Source organism: Morone saxatilis, unplaced genomic scaffold (assembly GCF_004916995.1).
Source record: "Morone saxatilis isolate NCDOM2014 unplaced genomic scaffold, NCSU_SB_2.0 Contig5, whole genome shotgun sequence".
In the NCBI taxonomy this organism is placed as follows: Eukaryota; Metazoa; Chordata; class Actinopteri; family Moronidae; genus Morone; species Morone saxatilis.
The window spans coordinates 7,396,067-7,409,100 of NW_023340095.1; the positions used below are offsets into that span (position 1 = coordinate 7,396,067).

Consider the following 13,034-nt stretch of genomic DNA (forward strand, 5'->3'; position numbering starts at 1 on the left):
GTGAGAGAGAGAGTGAGAGACAGAGAGAGAGAGAGAGAGAGAGAGAGAGAGAGATAATGACAGAAAAAAAGAGTATAAACACACAGTAAGTAAAATAAGGCCAGGTGAGGGCCCAACATATTTGCCCAGGTTGTACCACAGTCTGTAGACAGGGTTGCCCTGCGGGATCATGGGAGAGAAAAAGGAGGGATGGACAGGAGGGAACGAAGGAGGAAGAATGTAAGGAATGAAGGGTGAGCTCAGCCCGGCAGGTCTGTGCAGAGACAGCATGCGCAGTGAACTCTATGTAAGGTACTAAAAATGGCCTAAGGACACAACTTTGCCTCTGCCTCTGCACAAAGAACTTGCTACTGATTAACCTACATCTAATTAGCTCCTACGCCCAGTCTTTGACACTGTCTCTATACGTAGCTCTCTGATTTTATCTGTCAAAACATAAGGCAAGTTATGTATCTGTCCTTCTCAATAACACTAAATTAATTTAAAAAAGACCAACGTGTAATATACTGTAATGGAAAGTGTTGAAAAGTAATTGGTGCACAATTTGGTCCCAAGGCCGATCATTACAGTTACTGGCAGACTCTTCTGACAGTGTATGCACAGGAGGTGTAATGTAAGCAGCAAGGTAGCAGAGCATCAGTGCTCCATCTGTGCCTACCTAGGATATGTTCATGCACAGTACTGAGTGTCGGTCACCTGCGTATTGACAGTGCTCAGAGCCCAACACAAATTGACCTGCAATTATGCATTGCATTATTTATATGTGTATAGCATGAATGAAACGCAAGCATTTGTATGGCCTGTGTAACTGCTGTATTGATTGAGATAGAAGCATATCTGTTCCATCAGACATGCATGAGACAGACAGAAAAATGCTACTGAAAAGCCTCCTGTGTCGACACAATTGCGGTCTGTACTCTCAATTGCTAATTTCCTTACAGTTAACAGTCTTGATAGCTTGGTCCACCCAGACGGGTTGCTTTTGTTCAATGCACAATTTTCACATGTCAGAGTTCACCAGCAATGAAAAAATGTGGATGTACTAGGGTGTCCGGCCTTTAAGTAAAGAGAACAGGAAGGGTTGAGCCTGTTGTTCTGCATGACATTATGTTTCACTAACAAGTTTAAAGACTATGTCTATGACAGTGTTTGTAAAATATTTATACTGTAAATATGCAGGAACAGGAGGCATCCATTAAATTATGTTGCTAGACAGATGGAAATCATTCGGTATTGATGCCATGATATTTCATCCAGTTGAAAAAAACATCACAATCTTTTAACGATGCCATTACATGGACATGTACCCCATCTGTAGCACCAACAATACCATGGAGTCTAGCAGAGACCATGATATCAACTTGGCAATTATCTAATGGAGACTTTATGAACTATCAAATATTCAACCATCTGTTAGGTGCATTCATGGTCTGATGAAAAATCAGCACTGCAAAACAAACATTTTCCAGTGGGCAAGTAGTGGAGAGCTGGAAACAGTGAGCTCCAATCTAACTGAATTGTTTCAATTTGTTGTGGAAGTGAGTGCGTAGCCCCACAACCATCAAACCACCCTCATGGTGGAGCTGATACTGCTTATTATCACTGTATTTTTCCAAAACACTGACACGACAAAGAGCATTACTGACAGCCGCCAACTGATTGTGATTAGGACTTAGCGGCAACGGAATCCAATGGGCTACCTCTAACCTCTCACAGACTGAAGGGCTGATTTTAATGCTAAAAAGCTTTGAGACTAAAGATGCAACATCTTTAAGTTAAGACTGACATGCCCATTAATTCTTAAGATTTTTTGTTAATATAGTTTGTGTTCTATATTAAGTATGAAAACAAGAAGGGAAACTCAGAAGTTTTTTTGAGTCATCAAGGCTATTTATACAGCTGAGAACAGTTTTGGTAATGACCATGATTGAGGCCAAGGCCATGAAGCTGACGATAAAGATTTTGACCTTCATTGGAATGGTTAACTAGAATTCCTCTGCTGTAGCGATTCTCCAGCAAATTTGCACCATAATGTCTGTATGGCACTTTCCTAGATCAGTTGATGGTGTCAATATGAACAATACCTGCATCCTATGGGGATGTGAATTGGTCAAATTTAAGGTTTTCAGTGTACTACAATAAGAAAAATGTCAACAAAACACCCATATGTATTTTCTGTTTGCATTGTTTATGATGGCATAACAAAGGTTACACAGTGTAACTCCAGTTCCATAAGCACAGGCAGCTCACTAACTCAAGCCAAACAGTACAAAGTATGCAATTTATGCTGGGTCAGCCAATCAGGCCGGACCACCAACTCTGCACACAGTTCCACTGACTTATGTCTTTCCTCCATTGATCCTCAGTGTTCATTATAATCCTTTGATGGACTACAGGTCACAAGAGAATATCTAAGGCATTACAAGACTACAAATGAGAAATTACCCACAAATGCAGTCATTTGGCTAACCACTAGTTTTCAGATCTGTCTATAGAACCATACACACCCTTTCTCTGAGGCTTAAAGTCTGGTCTGGTGGAAGACCGTGGGTTACAGTCTATCATGGATCAGTAGAAGTAAAGAAGAAGGTAGGAGGTGAAAAGGAGAAGGGACATAAAACAACCCTCTGAAAATCTTAAGATTAAAGGGTACCACTGCTTGTCCCTCATTGCGTTATTAATGCTGAAATTACTAATTATACTGTCTTAGATCTTTTCATGGCTTGGTTGATGATGCAGCAGTTTAACTTGTTTGGGGCAGATAACTGATCAAAGCAGGACGCTTGGGTTGTAAAGGGGAAGGCTGAGGTCCACTATAAGCACAGAAAAAAAGAGAGAGAGAAGAAGAAAGATACTGTAAATGAGATGTAATTCTGGTACATTTCAACCTAAAAAATAATTGTGCTAATTCTGAATTGGGATAATGCTCACGGTATGCAGCACAACTGCTTCTAAAGCTTTCCAAATAACTACATTTTTGTTTTCCACAAGTAATCACAGAAATTACATTAGCTTTTGTAGCTAACCGCTTAGAAATTTACCTCCAAGGGCAAATTGTCGGCTAGCCAATTAGCTGTCCATTCATCTGCATAAATGACAGAGACTTATTACTATTTATTTCATATAATAGCATGAGTCTATTTCAAAATGTAAGCACAAAAAGGCTTTATAAGTATTGTACGGTTGGCATAATTGTGTCCCACTCTTTTTCTACCTCAGTCAGCTTTGGAGAGCAATGAGTACAGAAAAGCACACATTTGAAATAAAAATGGTGAAACAGAGGTTTATTTGGAAATTTTTGGAAGGCTTGCTGCTTGTCAAGATATACTTGTTTTGCTGGAGGAAAGTGGCACATGCAAAGTTAGCATGACTCATTGAATGGCCTAAATTGAAATAATATATAAAATAATTTTCTTTTAACTGCCAATGTCCCCTTAGATCTATTTGTGCTGTATAAGTATGCAGTTGTTATGATCAACAAGGACAAAGTGGCATTACCTAAGACATGAATAAGACATGCAGTTGTGAACACTGTGGGAGGATAGAGGTTGGCTTTGCTTGCTGAATCACAATTTTCTAAAACATCCAATATTCTTAATGGGTAATGCATGAATAGTATGAGATTAGTAGTCAGCCCAGCCTTATATAACATGAGAAAACAGATATACAGATAGGCTATATAAAAAACAGTAGCTGGATGTTGATGAATACTTCCATCATGATGGCTGGAAAGGGTTTCCAGAGATTCAAGAGAATGCATGACAGACAAGGAAAGAATGCTGAGATAAAAGACCAAACATTAATGGCCAAACATTAAGTACATTCCTTTGTTTGTGGGCAATAATCAAGCCATCCTCAGATGTTTTTTTTTTTTTTTAATTCAGCTGAGACCTGTCCTCTGAGGTTAAAGGACAAGGACATTTTGGGAAATACACTTTGTTGCCTAGAATTAGATAGAAGATGAATAGCACTTTCATGTCTAGTCATCCAATATGAAGCTACAGCCAGAGGGCAGTTAGGTTAGCTTAGCATAATAACTGGAACCAGCTCACTAATTGTAACATTATATCTCTTTTGTTTAATCTGTACGAACACCAAAGTGTAAATTGACAATTAGTGTTGTAGTGTTGGGGGAGGTTATGTGCGCGACTTTTTCTTGGGAACAACTCTGCTGGTTGCTTGGCAGCCTAACAGTGCCAGAAAGACTCTAGATAGTCACTGTGCTCAGTCATGAAATACTAATCATATAATAATTCCTATTATATTAACATTATTCTATTATAACCGTATTCTTTTAAGACTTGATCGAATGGGAAAGACATTTTATAGAATCAAAATTCTGCAATAATCCTTAAGAACTTTATTAATTTGAATAGATGACAACAACTCCAATTCATGTTTAATAGAAAAAAAGAAGAAAAGAGCTTTCAAGAGGAACTCACTTAAATTTAAACCATTGATGTTACCACTGTCACACCAAACATCAAACACAGTCATGTAATGCATTAATTTATATCTGAACTAATCATGCATGTTTGCTTACTTGTGGTCATACCCTTGTAAAAAGGAATTGACGGTGGGAAGCTTAGCACTGGACATGCAATAGGAATCTAAAATAGGCCTTTCTCAATCTTCTTGTCTGTTTTGTGGTTTTCACATACATAGAAACATCATCAGTTACTGCCCAAGTTCTGTTCTGGTTTTAAATCCTTACTCAGTCAAGTACACGGTCACATTTTGCTGTCTTCTACTTCAAAGTGAAATATTTCAGTTCTAGGTGAATCACTGGAGCTAAAGGTTCCCTCTAGGGAAAACCGCTGGACCAGAGAGGTTAGCCCTCTTCCATATATAGCCCTTCTTGTGAGGAAATGTTTGACCCTCACTGATCAATATTTTAGGAAATTGCTCCTTGTGTCACTCCCCATCTCCCGAACTGACAAGGACATGATAGCAGTATGTATGTGTGTGTATGAGGCTTGAGTTAAAGTGAATCCGTCAGCAGGGCCATAGCATTTCTCTCCACCATCTCATTCCTTGTCAGCCTTCAAGAAAGTGGAACTCAAATCCAGTGGAGCAAGTGTCACCTTAGGTCGAGCGGAACATGTTGCAAATGGTGTTAAAAGCATGTACTCGTTGGCCTCTGCTCTCAATAATTAATGAGAAAAGGCCCACAAAAAATGATCCCTGTTTCCTCTTCGATCCTTCCCTGGTGGAAGAGTGCATGAATTAGTAACACAGATCAAACTGAAGTGTTAGCGCAGATCAAGTATTTGTAAAGAAGCTGAAAGGACTATATACAAGACAGGTCCTATGAGATAATGTGGATGTGCCTTGCATGTTCCCTGTTCCTGTCACATTGAATTTTAATTTGGAATGGAGCAATTCTCCAAGGTATAAGAATAATGAATTAGTTATCAAAACACAAGACCTATCTTTAGACAGGTCTTGAAGAAGACTTTTAAAAAGCTGTTTTCATAACGTTGAAACAGAAATATTTGCAACAGGAAAAAGGAAAGAGAATACAGTGATCAGTTTGCTGGAGAATTTACATTAATATTTTTAAAGTCGGTGAACAAATCATTCAATAGCAGATAACTTCGAACTGATTTAACCTCAGGGGGTTGGTCTACTTCTCTAATTGGAGTAACTATCTCTCTGTGTGGCCTTCTCTGATGTAGCCTCAAAACGGCCATCCATGCTGATGTGGTATGTCTAAAATGACAGTCATAGACTGCGATGTCTCCAAATTTTACTGTAACATGCATTTTAAGCAATCCCCACTGACGTTGGAGTGACTGGTCATGAGCAATGTATTAAGAGTAAGCCATGCAACAGAAAAAGCACAAGATTATATTACTTTGCTACAAGTCGCAATTTTGCTTGATAGTATTCTGGGCAGTTCAGTATGACTCGTTTTCTTAAGAGCATTTGGTGTATCACAGACTTCATGGAAAATTACAGAACCTACAGACAAAAAATCATGGACCTATATGCACAATTGTTCTTGCTAACTACTTTGTAGCTCGAAGTGGATAAAAAAAGTTACAAATCTTAATCCAGCACAAAACATCCACAGTGCTTTAATAACCATCATGTAGCATCTCCTTAGAACACTGAAGTCATTCATTGCATCAGGGGTCAGCTGACTCTTGATGATCAGTCACACACTGTCTCGTCTACATCGTCTATAATGTGAGACTGCAGCTCACACTGCTGATCATTAATACTGCTGCTGCTGTTTTGCATGACTTTCTGCATGTGGCATGCACCCACAGCATATGTGGATTACTGTTATAATGCAGTATTCAATGTTCATCTTCCAGAGTTTACTTGTAGGGACTGGTCCCTCACATTTGTTCTTTTCAATCCACCCTTGAGGGAAAAGGCAAAGAGAACATTTAACCCATATCCAGCTTGTAGCAGCTAGATGCCTGTCTGTCTCCTTATCTTCAACTTTCTGTCTTTCTTTCCATCTTTTCTGTTTGCTAGCTCCCATTGTAACCCTGCTTGACCATCTCTCTCTGCACATGACTGCTTTCCAGAGCTTCTTACCAAAGAAAACCTGCAGCAATGCATCTCTTTAGTCTTTTGGTTGGTTTCTGTATTTTCTGGTCACCAGCCTAACCTGTGTTTAGGTAACCAGTGTTACACCCTTGGGTCTCATGATTTAGACCTCAAGAAGGACAAACCACAGGAACTAGTTTTGTTGGATATCCCATAGATATCAATATTATTCACAAAAGACATGCACGCATGCCTACAAATAATGTTTAAACTCTGGCATGCATAAATGCTCATACACAAACATACAGCATGCTAGAAAGACAGAGGTATGCTCTCTCCCACTATCTCTTGCGCACATATTTTACACACACATGCCAAGCAATTACAAAAACACTGATTACAGTTTGCATGCTGTGGTCTTGTTGCTTGTAGGAATATGCAAAATTGATGCCTTTAATTAGTTTGTTTACTGTGAGGATAATTGAGTTATTAAAACGTTTTTAACAGCCATCTCAGAATACAACAATATCAATTAAGCAATTACGGTTAAGATGAATATACTTTTTTGGTATGCAATGCTAAAGGACCAAACATGTCAGAGTCCTGGGAAAACCTTTTGTTTCCAAAACAACTTGACCAGAGAAACTGGTGTATTTTCCCTGTGCAAAGAGGTAAAGAATGACACACTTTCGTCTTAAAGATTTCAATTTACAATTTTCAATGTAATGCAATAGTTTTACAAGCCATTTCCCTCACAGTGAAGACACACACACATCACTACATGTTATTTACATGCATAGTGAGTGTCCATTTAGGCGTCATTGCAAAACAACCCAACCTTGTCCCTGAAAACATTAAAGACTGTTTAACAAGTGATGCAGACCTGCTAGCTCATGCCAAGGGATCATAACATAATAAATCTCATTCACCAGCATAATGTTGTTTCAGCTCAAATCTGCAGTCACTTTGAGACCTGCTCTCTATCAAAATAACAGCCACTGTTCAAATAAACTCAACACACAAGTCCAGGCCTGGTGTTTCTTCACAGGCAAGAGCTATTCTCATGAAGATTAATGTTTGTTTTTTTCTTTCAAGTAATCTGATATTAAACAAGTATTTATCAAATATTATAATATCTGTTCAGGTCCTGAATAGTTATGTGATCATTTGGCATTTGCTTCTTTCCATGCAAGATGAAATCATTACAGCATAAAAAGAGAAGTGTGTTTTGATTATAGTTTTTTGTACAATTACTTCATATTAACAATAGAGAGGATCAGCTGAACTTTGATTTGGCTGAGATTGAACACTACTGGTAGAAGAACCCAGCAGGGATCTCAGAAGACTCCTCAATGTTTGCATCAGGTCGTTGTCAACACATAATACGAGCATGCATACACACACCCTGTCACTTAAATGACAGTGCCCCACAAAAAAGAAACACACATGATTGCATAAACAAACATGCACATGCAATTCCCTCATGGTGTTGTCACCACAAGAACACATCCATACATAAAATATTAAAACATGTGGAGAGGGAGATGAAGAGCATGTTCACTTAAATCAGTGCACTAAAAGGTTCACTGTGTTTTCTAAAGTCAACATACAGATGGTGCACCAGAGAGTCGAGAGAGAGGCAGGAGCAGCAAAGGAAGCTTTCTTTTTTCTCCCAGAATGTGAACAGTATGTTTAGATAAGAATAGAACCGCATGACTCTGAAATAGCACCTTTTTACTGCACATCTGTTTACTTTGAAAGTGTATCTCTAGCATTCTTACACTTGACTTGGTGACTTCATCACTTCCCTCAGGGCACAGAATATATAAGTGAGTCAGGATGCTCAACAGGATTTCTCTCTGCACGCAAGCAGCAACTGGTAAGGGAGGGTCTACACTTGACCACAGACTTGTGGTCTTATCTGGTCTGGGTATATCTTCCTATCAAAACATTCAGGTTATGTACAGTCTCACGTAATCACTGTAATAACTGTAATTACAATATGGAGGCCAACTATTGCAATGATGGATCTTTTTGTAGGTTTTTAAGTCAATGTGGAAAGACCATGAGAAACACTTGAACCCAGGCTATATAGTATATCCTCTCCAAAAAGGGAAACAACCAGCTATAAATATATGTCAAAATGAAAGATGTTTTCTTCCCTTTTTATATATTTTTTATGATCATAACATTATAAATATGGGGGGGAAATAGAAAAGATCTATGTTTTAAAGACTAAATTGAAAAGCTAACTTATACATAATATAAAATACCCTGGCAAAAACAGAAACATGTATTGTATGCAGTGTGACCTTAAAGGGACAATTCACGCACTTACGACATCAATTTTAATAAAGTGTTATTTAGCACATGAAAACAGAAATGACCCTGATGATTTCATGAGTGTTATCTCTTTGGGCTTGGAGGCAAATTTGTAATAGAAAGCCTGAGTTACAAACTAGGGATGTGGAGATATTATGAGAATTTACAAGGCAGGGAAAATCTAACACTGATGAGTAGTATTATTGGAAATATAGGATCCAGTGTTGCTGAGGCCAAGTACAACCGTATCTTCTGAGTTCTGTTCCATAAGTAAGAAAGCTTTATTAAAAATTAATTGACATTTATACCTACTAATAACTGAAAATACAGTCTTCGAACAGAGTCAAGAGTATGTCATGAGGTTGGTTCATACAATAGCTTTTTTGAAAAATGATCTAATATCATCAATGCAGTATTTATGTTTTTAACTAATACCTTCTCCCATAAGCCCTAGACATTTGCGGCCCAAACATCAAGGTTCGACAAAAGAGGAAAGTCCATGAGTGAGTCATGGGGTCACGGCTAGCTCAGGCATGTCAGTAATAACAGCAGGACGGAGAAGTGCGAACGCCATAGAAGTTTTTAAACAGCAGAGATTACAACTAGAAGATGAAAAAAAATACTTTAGATGAGAGCGTTCATGAGTTTGACGTAAGTTTCAGTGACATAAGTACCCGCGGTATAACGTACGCTTGTACTGTTTTCATGGGAGCTGTAGTTTTTTTTCAGTCCTCACAAAGTAACACACATGAACACACGCACAGTGCCTGACTACTGCTGGAGTTGAGTTGAGAGGAGCAAAGGTCGTCACCTCTAACCGTATCCAACTATCTCATGTCTCATTCATACAAATTGCCCCCAAAAATCATTGAAAACTGACCTTCCCTAACCTTTTTTTGGTCATAGCCTTTTCTACTTCTTTCTTTTCTTGCTTTGTTTATCAGTGCAAACTGTTGTACAGGTGGAACTGGAAATTTTGGTTGCTCTTTCTCTGCCACTCTTGTGCAACGAGCTTGGTAGCTTTAGCAATAAATCTGCCTTGTCTTGTGGAAGACTCCGGTCATGCATACGGGCCTGCAACAGTCACAGATATATCTTTTTTTCAGAACATTTAAATAATATTGATTTCTGTTGGGATGAAGAGAATTTCAACAAATATAGCAAAAAAGAAATATTTATTTAAAGCCTATTAGAGATTTGGCTATGTCTGTTTTGGTTTTTATGACAACTTTGTCGGATTCCTTTGGGACTAAATGTTCAGCTAATAAATGTGGAATCTGCAATGGCTGAGGAAGCTGTCATTCTTCTACAAAACACAAAATAAAGTAATAATAATAATAATTGTAATATGTGTGTACCCATAAGATGGAAACTAATGACCTATGAAGTAACTGTACCATACATATACTAGCAAAAAGTAACTGAGGGATTTATCATCATTAGTAAGCTGTTGGCAGCTGACCTGTGACAAAATAAACATAAAACTGTTCTCTTACAAATACACTGCATTCATGTATTTTTTTTATTCATCACATTAAAGCCCCTACTTTATGGCCATATTACGGCCTTTCTTTATTGTCTTACAAATATTAAGTTATCCACAAAAATAAAATAACTTAGATAATAACCATATTAAAACATAAAAATACATACATACATACATTACATTTATGACATGAAAAAAAATGCATATTGCTGATATCTCCCAGAGTTTTCCTGGACAGTTCTGTATGTGCAAACTACTTATCAGAATCAAAATAATCTGGACACTACACTGGACACATAATTCCAGATTTGTTTCCTCTGCTTTCAACACAGAATTAATAAATTACACTGTCTGATAAGGAGCCTCGCTCATACAAGTTTCTTGAGACCAAATATGATCTTCAAAATGTGCATAGGCAGAAATTCATATCAACTTTGTTACTCACATACTTGTTGACAGATTATCCCTACTTGCACACATCGAAGAAGTGTGAAAAAGGTAAGTGTAGATATATCACAAGAAGCATACAGTGTTGTACACAGTACATTGCATCACAAAACAGGAGGATTGATGATGGCTTGGGATGTTTATAGTGTGAGGAACGTAAGCCTGTTCATGTGCACTCAGTTTCCTGAGGCACTCTGAATGTATTGATGGTATTTGTGCAGCATCATTCAGTTTTATTTACAATGCTGTTCAGATCATGCTGAAGATGAAAATTAAAATGAAGGTCTACTGTGCACTGTACTCTGACAGTCCTCTTATATTACATACCACACACAACACATGGAACATTTTGGACAACATAACTCCGAACAATGTGTGGTGTTTTAGGGAAGCTGTAATATATATTTCAAAACAGCTGTACAAGCTTTTGTCACAATGGTTTTCAAACAGCAATTTTCACATAGATTCACAGAATTACACTGTATAGGGCAAGTGTTACTCTGTTGGAAGCTGCTTTGTGTGGATATTATTTAAACACTCTCTGTTAGTGGAAAGGAAAGAGTTTCAGTTGTAAGGGTCTGATATGAGGAATGCCAGGAAGACGCACCAACAGACTTTCATCAGACTTTCAGTTAGGTCCTTTGATTTACTTCTGCCTCAGCCTTTCTGATTCATCATTGCCGTAACATCTTCCTTTGCAGTAGCGATCATTATATAATATTATAAAAGTTTGCCCCTTTATTGCAGTCTTCTGATTTAAATAGTCGTTGTTTTGTTTTTTGTTTTTTTTACCAAAAAGACAATCCTCTGATGTATTTTTAGCTGTAACATGATACTTCTTATAAACATTGGAACTTCTGAACTGCCCTTTAAGTGCTCCAGGTGTGTTGTGCTGTGTCAGATAGCGAGATAGTGTGCACTGTGAATCCTGATGAGTGAAAAGATCTGTATTTGTCCCTGTATGTTGTAAATAGGAGATATATGGCAAATACTGTGTAACATGACTGTGTTTATGCTGTAAGTCATCATATATGTGATGGAGGGACTACTGTATAATGTACGATCTTTTAAAAAAAACAACACAAAACAGATGTCTTCCCCCATTTTTTTAAGTTTCATGGGATGCAGACATCAGCTTTTCTGCCTTTTGCTGGTGCTATGAAGCAATATTATTTTCTTTCTGCATGCAATCTACTGCTTATGCTCAACATCCTCTTTGCTCACCTGAATCTCATGCAGCTGTACGTCAGTCAACATATGCTGATGAAACAACAATAGTCTGCCAAAGCCCAAATTTCATATTTGGAGCGTTCAGATATTTATCTGATATAACTATGTTCCTTTGTCTCAAGATGAAAGCAATAATCATCCAAGCTTTCTGAGTTGTGGCAGCTTTAGACATATGCCACATGTGCTCACTCTTTACCAAAATGCATATCTATCTCTTTGCTGGCTCAGCTGCTTTATACTGTTGTCTTTTCTCTCCTGGAAAACAGCAGTCCACCGCAAAAAGGTATGGGGCACATATATTACAGTCATATTCCCCTTTTAAATTGATAGTCTTGATTTTAAAAAGTCTCTTTTTCTTAGTTTTCTTTATTGTGTATAGTCTTTTAGTGTGTGTTTCTTCATTTACAGACACTGACCCACTCTGTTATCCTGCACTCTTCGCACACCACATAGCAGCACCAGTGAAACTTGCAATTGCAGCGTTCACTCCGCGTCTGCTGCAGGATGTTGTGGCCTCTCCCGCAGCACAGACTCTCACAGTTGTCCATGCCAGGGCTGGTCTTGTTGCAGATCCGGCCCTGCGTGCCCGCTGAGTCCGAGCCCAGGTCCCGCTCGCAGAAATCTGGCGACTTTTCAAAGTAGACCAGTTCGTTGATGCTTGGCCGTCGCCGATGTGTGTGGTGGTGGTGATTGTGGTGGTTGTTCTGATGATGGTGATGGTGGTGGTGGTTGTGATGGTTATGGTGGTTGTGGTGGTTGTTGTGGTGGGAGTGGTCGAGCTGTCCAGTGTTTCGGTTGTGAGCCTTGATAAGTGTGGCGATGTGGAAGCGCTCTTTGAGGATCGAGCCCACGACCCGGAACTCTGGGGTGACCTGCCAGCAGGTCTTCAGCTGGCAGCTCCCGGACGTCCCGTGGCACTTGCATTTCCTTCTCATGTGGTCGAGCACCACCTGCAAAACACACAGATGGAGACAGACAAAAAGAGAGAGTGGGATGGAGGGAGGAAGTGGGGTGGGGGGGAAAGGGGGTGAGAAGGATTAATGAC

The 13,034-nt window shown here is 38.7% G+C and overlaps 1 protein-coding gene across 1 annotated transcript in view; it reads right to left on the reverse strand.

Moving 5' to 3' along the window:
• Positions 1 to 11,535: 11,535 nt before the first annotated feature.
• The window catches only part of wnt10a (wingless-type MMTV integration site family, member 10a), a 24,479-nt gene continuing 22,980 nt past the window's right edge, over positions 11,536 to 13,034 (reverse strand). Inside the window, exon 4 of the mRNA XM_035676626.1 lies at positions 11,536 to 12,939. Within this exon, the coding sequence (XP_035532519.1) occupies positions 12,388 to 12,939 (552 nt within the window). The 3' untranslated portion in view covers positions 11,536 to 12,387. The remainder of the gene's footprint in view (positions 12,940 to 13,034) is intronic.